We start from the raw sequence: 13,530 nt of genomic DNA, 5'->3' as shown, positions 1-13,530 counted from the left end.
CTGGCCAACCAATTTTAAAATTTTAATTTATTTTAGGAAAAATTACCTTTTTAGTCCCCGAGTTTTTTAAGATAGGTGCATTTAGTCGTTAACCTTTCAAATTGACCATTTTAGTCCCCGAGTTTATGAGAATGTGTTTAAAAGGTCCCTTTCCACTAACAGAATAGTTAAAACAAACAGATTGTCCAACTAGACTTCTTAATTGCTGATGTGGCTTGCTGACCAAGCTTATGTAGCTTGAAAATTAGTTTCCAATTTCAATTACATCTTTCCCCAAGAAAAGGAAGAAAATAAAACCCAATTTGAGCCCCAACAAAACACAAGAACCTACACAAAAAAAAGAACGACGTTGGCCTCCAGTGAAGATTCAACCGATTCTGATCGATTTCGAGATGGAGAAATGCATATCTCTGTCATCAACCATACCAAAAAAAGTACCAACCATAGGCAAAGCTTGGACCCCGGCAATGGTAGAGATGGAGAACAGAGGTCATAACAAAATGTTGGGGTTACAGTTAAGAAGGAAGAAATCCCACCAATCTCGGATATATGAAATCCACAAAAAGAAAAATCAACTTAAAGAAAAACTGAAATAGAAAGAATACCAAATAAAAAAGGAGCTTTCTTTCTGGAACAAAAATGGCGAATTTAATTTACTGAATACAAGAGAGAAGACTACACTCACAATATTCCTTATAACTCTGAATAATACCTGGAATATTTCACCTATAATCAAAATTATATATTTAAATATCCATTTCTTTTAGTTGGGTTCTGAAGAAAACAAAGGAAGAGCCCTTTTTTGGTGGATTTTTATTTTACTTGAAGATCTAGAAGAAGATGTTCCCAAAATTCTTCGACTCGTGCAACCAAAAGGATGCAAGTTACATCAAGAAGTTGAAACACCAATGGCTTCTCTCTCTGAAAATGGGTGCCATCGGATGACCTCTGTTTTATCCAGAACGATGATGAATGTTAGGTCGATATTTTGTTACGGCTCGATTACTGTTTTTCATTTTTCTTTTGTCTTTTTAGAAAAAAAATTGTATATAAGATTTAAAATCCAATTGTTAACCCAGCTTAGTCATCAAGCCACGTCAAAGACTTAAAAAGCTTACATGGACATTCTGTTTGTTTTAACAGCTTTGTCAAGTAAGGACCACCTTGTAAACCTATTATAAGAACCTCAGGGATTAAAATGGCTATTTTGAACCTTTAGGGACCACATGCACTTATTTTAGAAAACTCAGGGACTAAAAAAGTAGTTTCTCCTTTATTCTAAAACAAATTTAACATCGACTTCCTGAACCAAACATCATGACCTGCCATTTTAGGTTTAAAACGGAAATTTACCCAATACTGATTTACAGCCGTTCTTTTTTTCTTTTTCCAAAGAGCAGTTGGCAGCAATTATGTCAATGGCTACATCAATCCCAAACTTAATCATTAGGACCCATATAAAGGAGGCATCAAAATTTGTCCTTTTTATATTTGCAACAAGCAGACATTGAGATGGGATGAAAGAATACAAAGAAAAGTAGGCAAACTAGAACCAAAAGGGGCTCCGATCCAATAATAAAGGATAATTATAAAAGTTTATACACACCACGTTGAAGTCCATAGAGAAACATGAAACCTGACAGAGGATACAACATTTGTGTCCCATCAAAAACCTTGAACACCTAGAAACCATCCAATTTTCTTTTCTGTACCTTATTCTAAGAAATTTGAACTATTCTGAGCAAGACATCAAATAAAGAACCACCCTTTCCTTGGCACCTTTTCCTTCTACACCACCTTAATCAAAAGGGATATTTAACTTTGGAACTCCATTGTTCAACTCTAGATCGACAGATATGAAAGTCCCCTAAGCTTCCAAGTTCCTAAAAACCCTACACTCGGCCATAGTTGGCCTAACAGCAACAAAATAGTTCTAATAACTAGAAGAGGAAAATATAATTTCAAAAGTAATGTTTATAAATACTTGGTTAATACATGAACAAAGAGTAAGAAAGCTGTAATTGTTTTTCTAGGACACAGTTATAGTGGTGTACAACACCTATATATAGAACAGATCTTGTTCAAGTAAGGTTGTAGAAAGCTGTAATTGTGATCAGATAAAACACAACTTACTTCAATGTAGCACTAGACATCTCCTGATACCAACTTGAATTAAGCAAGGCTTCAGGAGGTGTGTAATCATAAGTCTGTTCTGCTCTACACAGAAATTTTATCGTTAAGAATTGACAATACAAACACCTAAAGAGAAAAAATAATGAAGAAATAGAAGATACAAGTAGAACCGTTGCAAAATTTTTAAATAATAATAATGCCTCAAAGGGGAATGAGATACCTAGAAGGCCCCATAGATCCATAAAGATGCTTAACTGTGAATTCATCAATAGCACTACCGAAGTCAATAATGCGCCTGAAAAGATTGTTTAAGTGACAATTTCAGCGAAACCATAAGATATCCAAGTAAAAAGAAGGTTAAATTATAAAAAATACCCCTAAACTTTCAAAAGTTTCAAAAATACCTAAGATGGCAGGATACCCTTGCCGTTAGTTTTTAAGTTTAAGGGCATTTTTAAAACTTTTGAAAGTTCAGAGGTATTTTTGACACAAAACTTTAACGGTTTCCATCCAAAATTAATGACAATGGTATTTTTTTCACAAAATACAAAGTTTAGGGGTATTTTGTATAATTTAGCCCAAAAAGAATTATACTCCAAAGAAATAAAATAAAATGGAAAGCAAGATCATGTTCAAGGTATGAATATCCACCTTAATAAGTAGTAGAGAAACTATCGGAGACTAAGACCAACAATATAACATTGCAAAAAAAAAATAAAAATAAAAAGGCCTCCTGATGTATAGTAAACTGCCCAGATACCACAAACTTAGAGAAATACGAGGTAGCTAGTAACATAAGGTAATTGCAAGACATCATCAGAATCTGTAACGTGCCAACTTTTCCCCCACACTCACAGAAGTATCATGAAGCAGAAGAATTTCCTTTTTTTTTGGATCCAATGAAACAGAAGAAATTTCAATAAAATAAAACTTAAAACAAAATTGTAATAACAATGGAAATCATCAAATAAATTTAAGATACATTTTAGTAGAGAAGTTCTCATCTCCCCTTTGACTTCCATTCAAGCATTTTCCAGTAGCCTGATCTTCAAAGCATATCACCATGTTCTCTTCCATATAAAAATCAATGAGTTAGCCCAATAATTTATATTCATATGAGTTCTTACCTTAAATAATAACAATAATAAATTATAAATTNAATTCATATTCATTTAACATTTGGGCATGACAATTAACTTTTTTTTTCACTTCATGAAGTTTCATTTCTTAAAAAAAAGGTTTTTTTTTTTTTTTGCCTTATATATTCTTTTATTTTGCCTAATGAAAAAGCTTGTTTTGTTATAAATAAATAAAAATGACAGAGGATGGGACAACAATTACAATTTGAAATTAACATTATAAAGTAACGAGTGTCCGTATGAACAAACCAGAAATTTGATTGAAAAATGAAAATGATAAAAAGCCAAAAAGAGGCAACGATATTGCTTCAAATAGTCGATACAATGGCCGGTCTCCCTTACCAGGTTTAATATCCCTGTGAGTGATATTGCGGTCATGACAAGACTTGAGTGCCATCAACTGAGAAAAATCAAGTAAACATCTCAGATATATTCATTCTTGCCCAATTGACAGGGATAAAAGGGCTAATACCAGACAAACATGTCCAGAGGGAAAAAAAAAAAAAAACTAACGTTATACTAAATATGTATTTCTAAAGTAGATTGGGATTTTCTTCATGCCTTTCTTGAAAAAATGGGAAGTTTTTGGAGGAAAATTGAGCCAAGGGATTAAAAGGGCCCTGCTTCTACCACCTTCACTATTCTATTCAAAGAAAAACCAGAGGAAGAATGTAGCTTCAAGAGACTTAAAACCAGAAGCATTAACCCCCAAGACATTGTTGCTCTTTTTACCCTCCTAAAATTCCAGAGGTTATTAAAACTGACCAAAGATCTTTACCATGCTTCAGCTCTTAAAGTTGATCATCATAAATTGATGGCAGTGGGCATCGATGCCACTGGAGAAGATTGTGGCAGTGGTAGTCTGAGAAGTACACTGTTTTTTTCTAGGGAAAATTGCAAAAAATGACTAAATGGAGGTTGGAGTGAAGTTCTCACTTCTATGCTCATATTAGCTGCCAACTTATGTTTCTTACCAGTTCTAAGAGGCTCCTGTAAGAATGACTAAAGATGTTGACAACAGTATGACAGGAAAAACTGGAGGAAGTCATCTCATTAAGTGGAAGGCGGTATAGTTTCCCTGAGAAGTTGGTGCTTTAGGTATGTCAATGGCTACTACAAATGGTATTCTTTTGGTTCATTCTCTAGACGACTTGGTCACACTCTAGACCCCTTATCATGGGATACAATTGGGGCTTTCATCACAGCCAAAAGTAATCCATCCTCAGTTAGCCGTGCAAGTGTCTTGAAAAAAATATCAGATAACTCTTTAAGAGATCCAGAGTGAAAGAAATAGAAAGATCATTCTAGAATAGCTCAAGGTCTCTCCAGTTCTATGGAAAAACTTTTTCCTTCATCATTTCTGGATTTCATGCTCCGGACATTTTATAATTGTTCCCTTCCACCGCCACGTTTGTTGGAGTGCCTTTTTACAAAACTTCTATTTGTAAATTTCATAGATCAATGGAACTTTTTCTCTTAAAGAAAGTAGTTAACAGAAAATTAAAAATGTATTTATTTGTATACATTACTGCTGCTAAAAATTTGGGAGAACAAAATTCATTGGATAAAGAAAGACATGTAAAAACAAACAGACGCATACCAACTGACGTATCAAATTTTTCATCTCCTCTTGTCCTGCTTCTGTTGTTTTCAACCAACGCCACCACTTAGAAGGTCGTAATATTTGAACATGGTTTTTTTGCTCAACTTTTTCTTCATCAGCATTTTCAACAGAATATATGAGCTTCGAGAGGGACGTCCCTTCATAATGAAATACCAGCCATATTTCATTAGACCGAGATTCAAAAGATTCTACATATCTCACAATATGATTTAAACCTTCTTCATAGATTACTCTCCTTGGTCTAAACCAATTCAGAGAAATATTTTTAAAATGCCTAGTTTCCCCTACTGTATAACCCAGTGATTCATCCTTTGTCAATAAATCTTTAGGTTCCCGTGGTGATTCTTCAAAGACAAAGTTTGATGCTCCCGTCGACAACACATCTCCAAGGCATGTAGAAGCATTCAAAAATATTTCACCAAAATATTTCTCCCGTAAGCCACTTAAATAGACTCCAGCACCTCTTTCAACCTGTTCATGAACATCAACTCATTATGCAGCCTGCAGGTAACAATTTTTGCAGCATATATTTATTAATAGACAACTTTCGCTATGTATAATATTGATATTAAAATTAACCTTGAATAATATACTTCATTTGAATAAGAAGATACTTTCCAAATGAATGATCAGTCATAACCTAGAACTAGCATGTAAGACCTCCAATTATGAAAGTATATGAAAGGAAGAAGGGTAAGAAGGGAATTAGACAAGCAGAAAGTGGCTAGGGGAACAGCTGAAGAATATTGTACGTGTGGGGACCATCTGAGGGGTTTTTTTGTAGGGTTTTGGAATTCAGTGCGAAAGGAGGAATGTTTTGGGAGTGAGAGCTCACTTAGAGGAGAGATGGCTCTCTCGAATAGCCAATTGGTTTCCTTCCTTTCTTGTTATTTTCCTTATCTTGTTCTTGCTCCATTCGTGGTATATTTTGGGCTTGTTAATCATCGAACTCTTGTGTGATATCTGTTGATATATAATATTAGAACACACGGAGGCTGATATCCCCTGTTCTGGTGGTGTTTGGGTGTCCTTCTTGAGAGTGTTTGTGTATTTTCTGTGTGCAGGGACCCGATACCTAACAAGCATCACTACATCACTACTCGAAGTAAGTCATATCTTAATAACTTGCTCTAGGTCTTCAAGATTAATTCATTTGGCATAAATTCGAGAAAACATTCAGTTCAAGATGTAAAAGATGCCTCAACTTGGACATACATCAACAAGAATATCAATTTTAAAACCCCAAATAAACACAGTTCCATAACTGCATCACGTATTCGATGTCAATATATAAATAGCAGACACTAGAGCCCAATACTTCTTCCGAAACAAAATTCTACCTCGAGCAATGCCCACCAACATGGGCAGGAGAGGCATATAAAAATGTTCTTTTCATTCTTGTCACTGCTAAAAGCTTGAAAACTTCTGTGTTGATTGGCACATCTTCAGAAGGTTCTTCCAGTGGACAATCAAGAGAGCTTTAATTGATCAAATGGTTTAAGAATTCTTTGAGAAACTTATTTTTATCACATTTAACCGATCAACCCAGGTAGTCCCAGACTCCCAATTGTCAAGCTTATGATGAAGATGGAAGTATTAGATTGGAGTATAACACAAACCTACTATCACGTCTTAGAGAGCAATGTGGGATGGAAAGAACTCTTCTTAAATCACCAATTGACCCATCAGCTGAAGGTAAATTTAATTATATATCATCTAACACTCCCTCTCATTTGCGGGCTTGAAATGTAAAGAAGAGCCAAATAAGTAGAAATTAATTAATTGGGGAGAAAATAACATTGTAAGGACTTGAACACAAGACTTCCCTGGACCACCTACTTAGATCACCAATTGACCCAAAAGGTAAATTTAATTATATATCATCTAACACTCCCTCTCATTTGCGGGCTTGAAATGTAAAGAAGAGCCAAATAAGTAGAAATTAATTAATTGGGGAGAAAATAACATTGTAAGGACTTGAACACAAGACTTCCCTGGACCACCTACTTAGATCACCAATTGACCCAAAAGGTAAATTTAATTATATATCATCTAACAATAATCAAATCATTATGGATCTAAGTGCAAAAGTGAAATGTAAAGCATCTAAAAAAATTACCATAACACGCTTCATGATAAACAAGTTATCGTCTGGAGAATGGGCTTGAGAACTATTTGAAGAGCTGCTATAATTTCTGGCATTGGTGTCTCCAAAAGATGAGTTGCACGGAACACTAATATTCTCTCCTGCTGCACTAAACGCTTCCTGGCAATTCCCGTGAAAAGCCAGCCATACTTCGCCATAGGAACCACGACCAAACCTTTTCTTCAACACATACCTAAGGACCACAAGGGAAGTTTATCGACTGTACCGTATATAATATATACGATGAATAGGATTAGAATTTTGAAGTATCAACAGTTGAACATATACATATGTGTGTGTGTGTTCTTTTAGGAAAATGTGATCGCTGCAAAAATTCCCCATGTAAGTCCAACGTGCATGGATGCAGTACACAGGATCCAGACCCCAGGGGCACACCATTTGGCTGCCCTCCAAGAAAATAGATACTCAAATGAAACTTTAAAATATAAGTGAAAAATACAGAGTAAAGGGGCACAATTCCAAACGATTACAACAATGGCGAAATTTTTCACTGCAAGTGTTTGAAGATACAAATTATCAAAAGGGGAGAAGAGAATTACAAGTGAAATTCAAGCCTTCAAAAGGAAGAATGACATTACATGCAAAATCCAAGATCTCCAAGACAACTGTTCTTTTCTCTCTCCATCAAGATCAATCAAGGATTAAACCACAAGAAGAAACATAATACCCAATGAAGGATACAAAAATCCACCACGATTTGTCTCTGAAATGGAGCACTCTCTCACACACTCATCTATCCTAGCCCCCCTCACTTCACTATTATTCTAGTCATTCTAAAGCAGCTTCTTCTTCTTCCCTCATTCTAGATTTAAGATTTTTAATTGCCTCAATTTATTCTAGATGGGCTAGTTTTTTCTGTAACTTCTTTCCTTTGAGGAATCCTTATCCTTTTGTTTTTTTTTACAATCATCTTTAACTTACCATATAAATTTGAAGACAAATCAGAGATTATGATGCATTGAGTTAACATAAAATTCTCCATTCCTCGTTGATTTAAAAGTGTGAATTTCCTAGATTTTAGATTTTTAGTTGCCTCAATTTATTCTACATGGGCTAATGTTTTTATAATTTCTTTCTTCTGAGGAATCCTTATTTTATGTTTTACAATCATCTTAAACTTACTAATACAATTATTTTTCTTCCATAAAAAAATAAAATGCCAGAAAATTTATACACCTCAATACAGGTGGTGAATGCTCAAATAGTTGATTGTCTGGACCAGGATCGTGAAAAGGAATTGATTCAAGCAAACCAATAAAACTAGCAAAGCCTTCAGGATTAAAGCACTGATCTTTAGCTCCAATCATTCCAAGATGAAAGCACAAGCTTTGGTCAGTGTACACATTGACAGATCCACCTACAGTACACATTGGAGAAAGCTTAAAGAGTGACTAGAAGGGACAGAAGGAGAAGAAGAAGAAGAAGAGAAAGTATAAGTACATAAAGGAGAAACCTAAGATGCCAGGATAGAAGGGAAAGAAACAAGCAAGAAGAGGAAAGAAAGTACCCACAACAAACCAAAGGAGTCGAACTAAAAAGGTTACAGTTTATTTAAATACCAAAGAGAGAAAAATTATAAACGTTCTCTGAAAGTTTGCCAATTCCTTTACAACCAAAAATACCACGTGTCATTTTCAAATCATGAATAAAGAAAGGAGGGTGGAGGGGAAGAGAAAAGGGAAGAGATAAATACAGATGAACCATCATGTGCCAGTTTCATAAGCATTAGGATCAAAACGCTCCTCTACTATAAGGTGCTCATACATTTTAGCTGAGATATATAGTTGACCAATAATAATAGATTAGAGAATGTAAGACATATGTGGCACTGAAGCCAAAGAAAGAAAATGGTTCATAAACCAACAGTAACGGACTTGGTCCCTTTACAAAAAGAAAATGGTTCACAAACCAACAGTAACGGACTTGGTCCCTTTACAAACTAAAAATTTCCAAGAACCTTGTGGTCAGCCGTTAAACAACACCCAAAAATAATAATAATAAATAATAGTAATAAAAAAAATAAGCACTTCATTTACCATATGGCTGATTGAGGGATTCTGGAAGAGCGTGGGGTAGATCACATAAATATTCTTCCTCTTCATTTTGAGTTCGCAACACATAATCCCTGTATTCATCCAGATTCTCAGACAGATAAAAACATCCCAGACTATTGTGCCTTCCTTCAACCTAGACCACGTCACAGATCATAAACCAGATTTTAGTAACAATGGGAAAAGCTTATGGCAGTTATAAACAACACGATCAATAACCTTGAAACAGACTAAAAGGTAGAAGATTTTTCATTGAGCAGGCTATAAATACTGCAGACAAAGAAAATGAGAGAGAGAACTCGAAAGTCTACTCCCTCCTGAAAAAATCAATTTTTTCACGGGTAAAGAAATGAAAAGCTCATTTCATCATCACAGAATTTCATTCATAAGTACAAAATTGCAAAGTGGAAAAAGGCATCCTCAAAATAAAAATAAAAATTATATATATATGTATAAAAGAATGTTTCCTTTTTGTTGAATATTTGAGTTGCCTTTATGTCCAACCGGGTTTTTTTTTGGGGGGACTTTCAAAAATAGAAAAATAAGATAAACGGTTTACACAAAACAGCAAAATTTTAATCTTCTTTGATAAAGGCTGACAGAAGTCTATCACTGATATAAGTCTATCAGTGTCTATCAATGTTTTTTTGCTACTTCTATAAGTAGTTTGACATTTTTTCTATCTGTGAAAATTTTCTGAAGAAGAAATGATATGTTCATAAGAACGCCTTTGACATCGATGACCATGAATTTGATGTCTATGCTAAATGTAAAAAAATAATAATAATAATAATAAGTAAATTGTTACGAAGTACTACTTATTTAATATTTCAAAAACAATTTTTGGGACTTTCAAAATTTGAAAAATAAGGGAAACTATTTACACAAAACAACAAAATTTTAATCTTATTTGATAGAGGTTGACAGAAGTCTATTAGTGATAGAGACTGATAGAAGTCTATCACTCATATAAGTCTATTAGTGTCTATCAGTATTTTTTTGCTACTTCTATAAATAGTTTGACATTTTTCTATCTGTGAAAATTTTCCTAAGAAGAAATGATATGTTCATAAGAATGTCTTTGACATCGATGACCATGAATTTGATGTCTATGCTAAATGTAAAAAAAATAAGTAAATTGTTAAAAAGTACTGCTTATTTTGTAATATTTCAAAAACAAAAAGAAAGTATATTTATTTTTTCCTATCAAAATTCAACATTCTTCCATCTTTCAAACCGTAACAATAGCACCGTGAAATAGGAAAATGCAAAAAAAATATAAACAAGGACTCAAGAATTTCCATGAAACAACAGAAAAATTGTTGCACTAATGTCGAAAAAGAGTTGGTTTGCCCTAGGAGCTTATTTGTAATTTTTTTATGGGCTTAGGGCTTCCTATCTGTCTATTTATTTGATTAAGTCTTCCTGTATTTTGTATCACTTCAATAATAAAAAAACAAGTCTCTATCATAGTTTTTTCTCCCTGGTTCTAGGGTTTTCCACGTAAACTATTTATGGTTCTCTTCTTCTTCCTCTTTTATTTTCATCATGGTATCAAAGCCAGGCGATGAAACCCTAGCCACCATTGATGAGTCCCCTTCGACGACCAACTCCAAGATGGCTGCCACGATTAAGGAGGTTGTCCAACAGTACCTGGAGGCTGCCTTACCGCGCCTTTTTCAACAGATGAGTGCCGCCGGACAGACAACCCAATCTGTCGACGGACAGATCGGGTCGGGCCTAGCCGTGGAGGATTGCGCCTGGCCGTGGAGGATCGCACCCAGCAGATTGATGACACCCAAGTCGTGCGCGGTAAGGAACCTATCGACGGCGACGCCCAGACCTTCAGCAGCGTCAGATCGGTCGAAGCCCAGCCGTCAGCGTAGTAAACCCATATCACTTTGAACTCTCGGGTGCAGACCGGAAGCTGCGTCGATCTCCTCGGCTCGACCAGCCGTGGCTTCTTCGTTGAACAGCAGCCGTCGGTGGTTGGTCTAGCCCTGTCCGACTGCAGTGGCGTGACTCACAGCTCCTTTCCAGCGAGTTCTCTGGCAGCCGTGAATGGTGTTTTCCCTGGTGAGATTCAAAAACGATTTGCTTCTCTTCAGTAACAGCTCGCGGATCTTGGGACCGTTCTTGGCACAAACTCACAAAGTGCTCAACCAGAGCCATCCAATCTTCAGTTGTATTCCAAGAACCCGGTAAATTCTTTCCATACTTTAGCAACAGAGATGGCTGCCACGATTAAGGAGGCTGTCCAACAGTACCCAGAGGCTGCCTTACCGCGTCTTCTTCAACATATGAGTGCCGCCGGACAGACAACCCACTCCGTCGACAGACAAATCGGGTCGTGCCCAAACCTTCAGCAACGTCATATCGGTCGAAGCCCAGCCGTCAGCGCAGCAAACCCATATTGCTTTGAACTCTCGAGTGCAAACCGGAGCTGCGCCCATCTCCTCGGCTCGACCAGTCGCAGCTTCTTCATTGAACAGCAGCCGTCGGTGGTTGGTCCAGCCCTGTCCGACTGCAGTGGTGCGGATCACAGCTCCTTTCCAGCGAGTTCTCCGACAGCCGTGAATGGTGTTTTCCCTGGTGAGATTCAAAAACGATTTGCTTCTTTCAGCAACAGCTCGCGGATCTTGGGACGGTTCTTGGCACAAACTCACAAAGTGCTCAACCAGAGCCATCCAATCTTCAGTTGTATTTCGAGAACCCGGTAAATTCTTTCCATACTTTACCTACTACAAATTTGTTGTCTAGATTAATGGGACATTCTGCAGGAATTATTATTGGAGAAAAGCTGAATGGCCAAAATTATTTCTCCTAGTCATAATCCATCAAAATGGCTCTGGAAGGAAGATAAAAATTTGGGTATCTAACTGGAGAGATACCAAAACCTAAATCTGGTAACCCCCAAGAACACATCTGGAGAGCAGAAGATTCATTGCTACGATCAGTTCTGGTGAGTAGCATGGAACCTCAAATAGGCAGACCGTTGTTCTATATGGCGACTGCCAAAGATATTTGGGATGCGGTGCAGCAGTTGTATTCAAAGAAGCATAATGCATCCCGTCTATATACCTTACGCAAGCAAGTCCACAAATGCAAGCAAGGAACTATGGACGTGACATCATACTTCAACAAATTATCCCTGTTATGGCAAGAAATGGACTTATGCCGTGAAATTATCTGGAAGTGTACACATGACGGGACTCAGTATTCCAAAGTTGAGGAAGTTGATCGAGTGTATGATTTTCTGGCCGGGCTAAATCCAAAGTTTAACGGTGTTCATAGCAGGATATTGGGCCAACGTCCTACACTGTCACTTATGGAGGTGTATTCTGAAATACGCTTAGAAGAAGACAAATCTAGTGCGATGGNGCTGCCAAAGATATTTGGGATGCAGTGCAATAGTTGTATTCAAAGAAGTAGAATGCATCCCGTCTATATACCTTACACAAGCAAGTCCACGAATGCAAGCAAGGGACTATGGATGTGACATCTTACACCGTCGCTTATGGAGGTTTGTTCTGAAATACGTAGATCTAGTGCGATGAATAATCCAGAAGTCACATCTACTGACGCTGCTGCTTTTGCCACAAAATCCTCCAGGTCTGATAATGATAAGAAACCTCCACCTGTTTGTGAGCACTGCAAAAAGTCATGGCACACAAAAGACCAGTGCTGAAAGCTGCATGGGAAACCTCCAAATTATAAACGATGTCAGTCACAGGACAAGTCCGGCCTTGGACGGGCTCTGGTGAGCGACTCGATGAATGACAAAGCCCAGGCTCAACCTCAAGCAGATGGTCAGAGTAACTTAAGTGTTATCAGGGTCAGTGCTATTGCACACTCAGGTACGGCTCAGTCCTTCGGTCTTATTAGCATTAATGGTAAAAAGCCTTGGATTGTGAATTCAAGAGCAACAGATCACCTAACCGATTCTTCTGATCATTTTATATCATGCCATCCGAGCGCCAGCAATGAAAAGATTAGAATCGCAGATGGGTCCTTTGCCCCTGTTGCAGGAAAAGGACATCTCTCTCCTTTTGAGGGTCTAATATTGCGTGATGTGTTGCATGTTCCTAAGATTTCATACAACTTATTATCTATCAGTAAAATTACAAGAGACCTGAACTGTCAGACTGTTTTCTCACCCGACATTGTTTTGTTTCAGGATCTGAGCTCGGAGACGACGATTGGCACTGCTCGGCATGATAAGAGGCTCTATTTCCTAACTGATGATACTTCTTCTACGGATGGTTATAGGACTAGTTTTATTTCTTTGAATTTTTCTACTGCTAAAATTGATTTTATGTTATGGCATTACCGTCTTGGACATCCTAATTTTCAATACATGAAATATCTTTTTTCGCATTTATTTCATAATATTAATATATCGTCCTTACATTGCAA

General features: G+C 36.8%; 1 protein-coding gene across 8 annotated transcripts in view; it reads right to left on the bottom strand.

The window, feature by feature from the left end:
• LOC120077725 (probable protein phosphatase 2C 51) overlaps positions 1 to 13,530 on the bottom strand; it is a 31,668-nt gene that overhangs the window by 8,414 nt on the left and 9,724 nt on the right. For 5 of the 8 annotated variants that reach the window (XM_039031691.1, XM_039031690.1, XM_039031689.1 and 2 more), the window contains 8 exons: positions 9,100 to 9,250; positions 8,240 to 8,420; positions 7,016 to 7,235; positions 4,873 to 5,367; positions 3,615 to 3,672; positions 3,116 to 3,203; positions 2,354 to 2,428; positions 2,134 to 2,217 (listed from right to left, as the gene is read on the bottom strand). In XM_039031691.1, the coding sequence (XP_038887619.1) occupies positions 2,134 to 2,217; positions 2,354 to 2,428; positions 3,116 to 3,203; positions 3,615 to 3,672; positions 4,873 to 5,367; positions 7,016 to 7,235; positions 8,240 to 8,420; positions 9,100 to 9,250 (1,352 nt within the window). Of the gene's footprint in view, positions 1 to 331; positions 1,914 to 2,133; positions 2,218 to 2,353; positions 2,429 to 3,115; positions 3,204 to 3,614; positions 3,673 to 4,872; positions 5,368 to 7,015; positions 7,236 to 8,239; positions 8,421 to 9,099; positions 9,251 to 13,530 lie in introns of those variants that run through there. The other 3 variants (XM_039031692.1, XM_039031693.1, XM_039031694.1) reach the window with 3 other exon arrangements.

This window comes from Benincasa hispida, chromosome 5 (assembly GCF_009727055.1).
Source record: "Benincasa hispida cultivar B227 chromosome 5, ASM972705v1, whole genome shotgun sequence".
NCBI classification, from domain to species: domain Eukaryota; kingdom Viridiplantae; phylum Streptophyta; class Magnoliopsida; order Cucurbitales; family Cucurbitaceae; genus Benincasa; species Benincasa hispida.
Note: the sequence above shows the minus strand (reverse complement) of the source record. Positions and strands in the feature narration are given on the sequence as shown.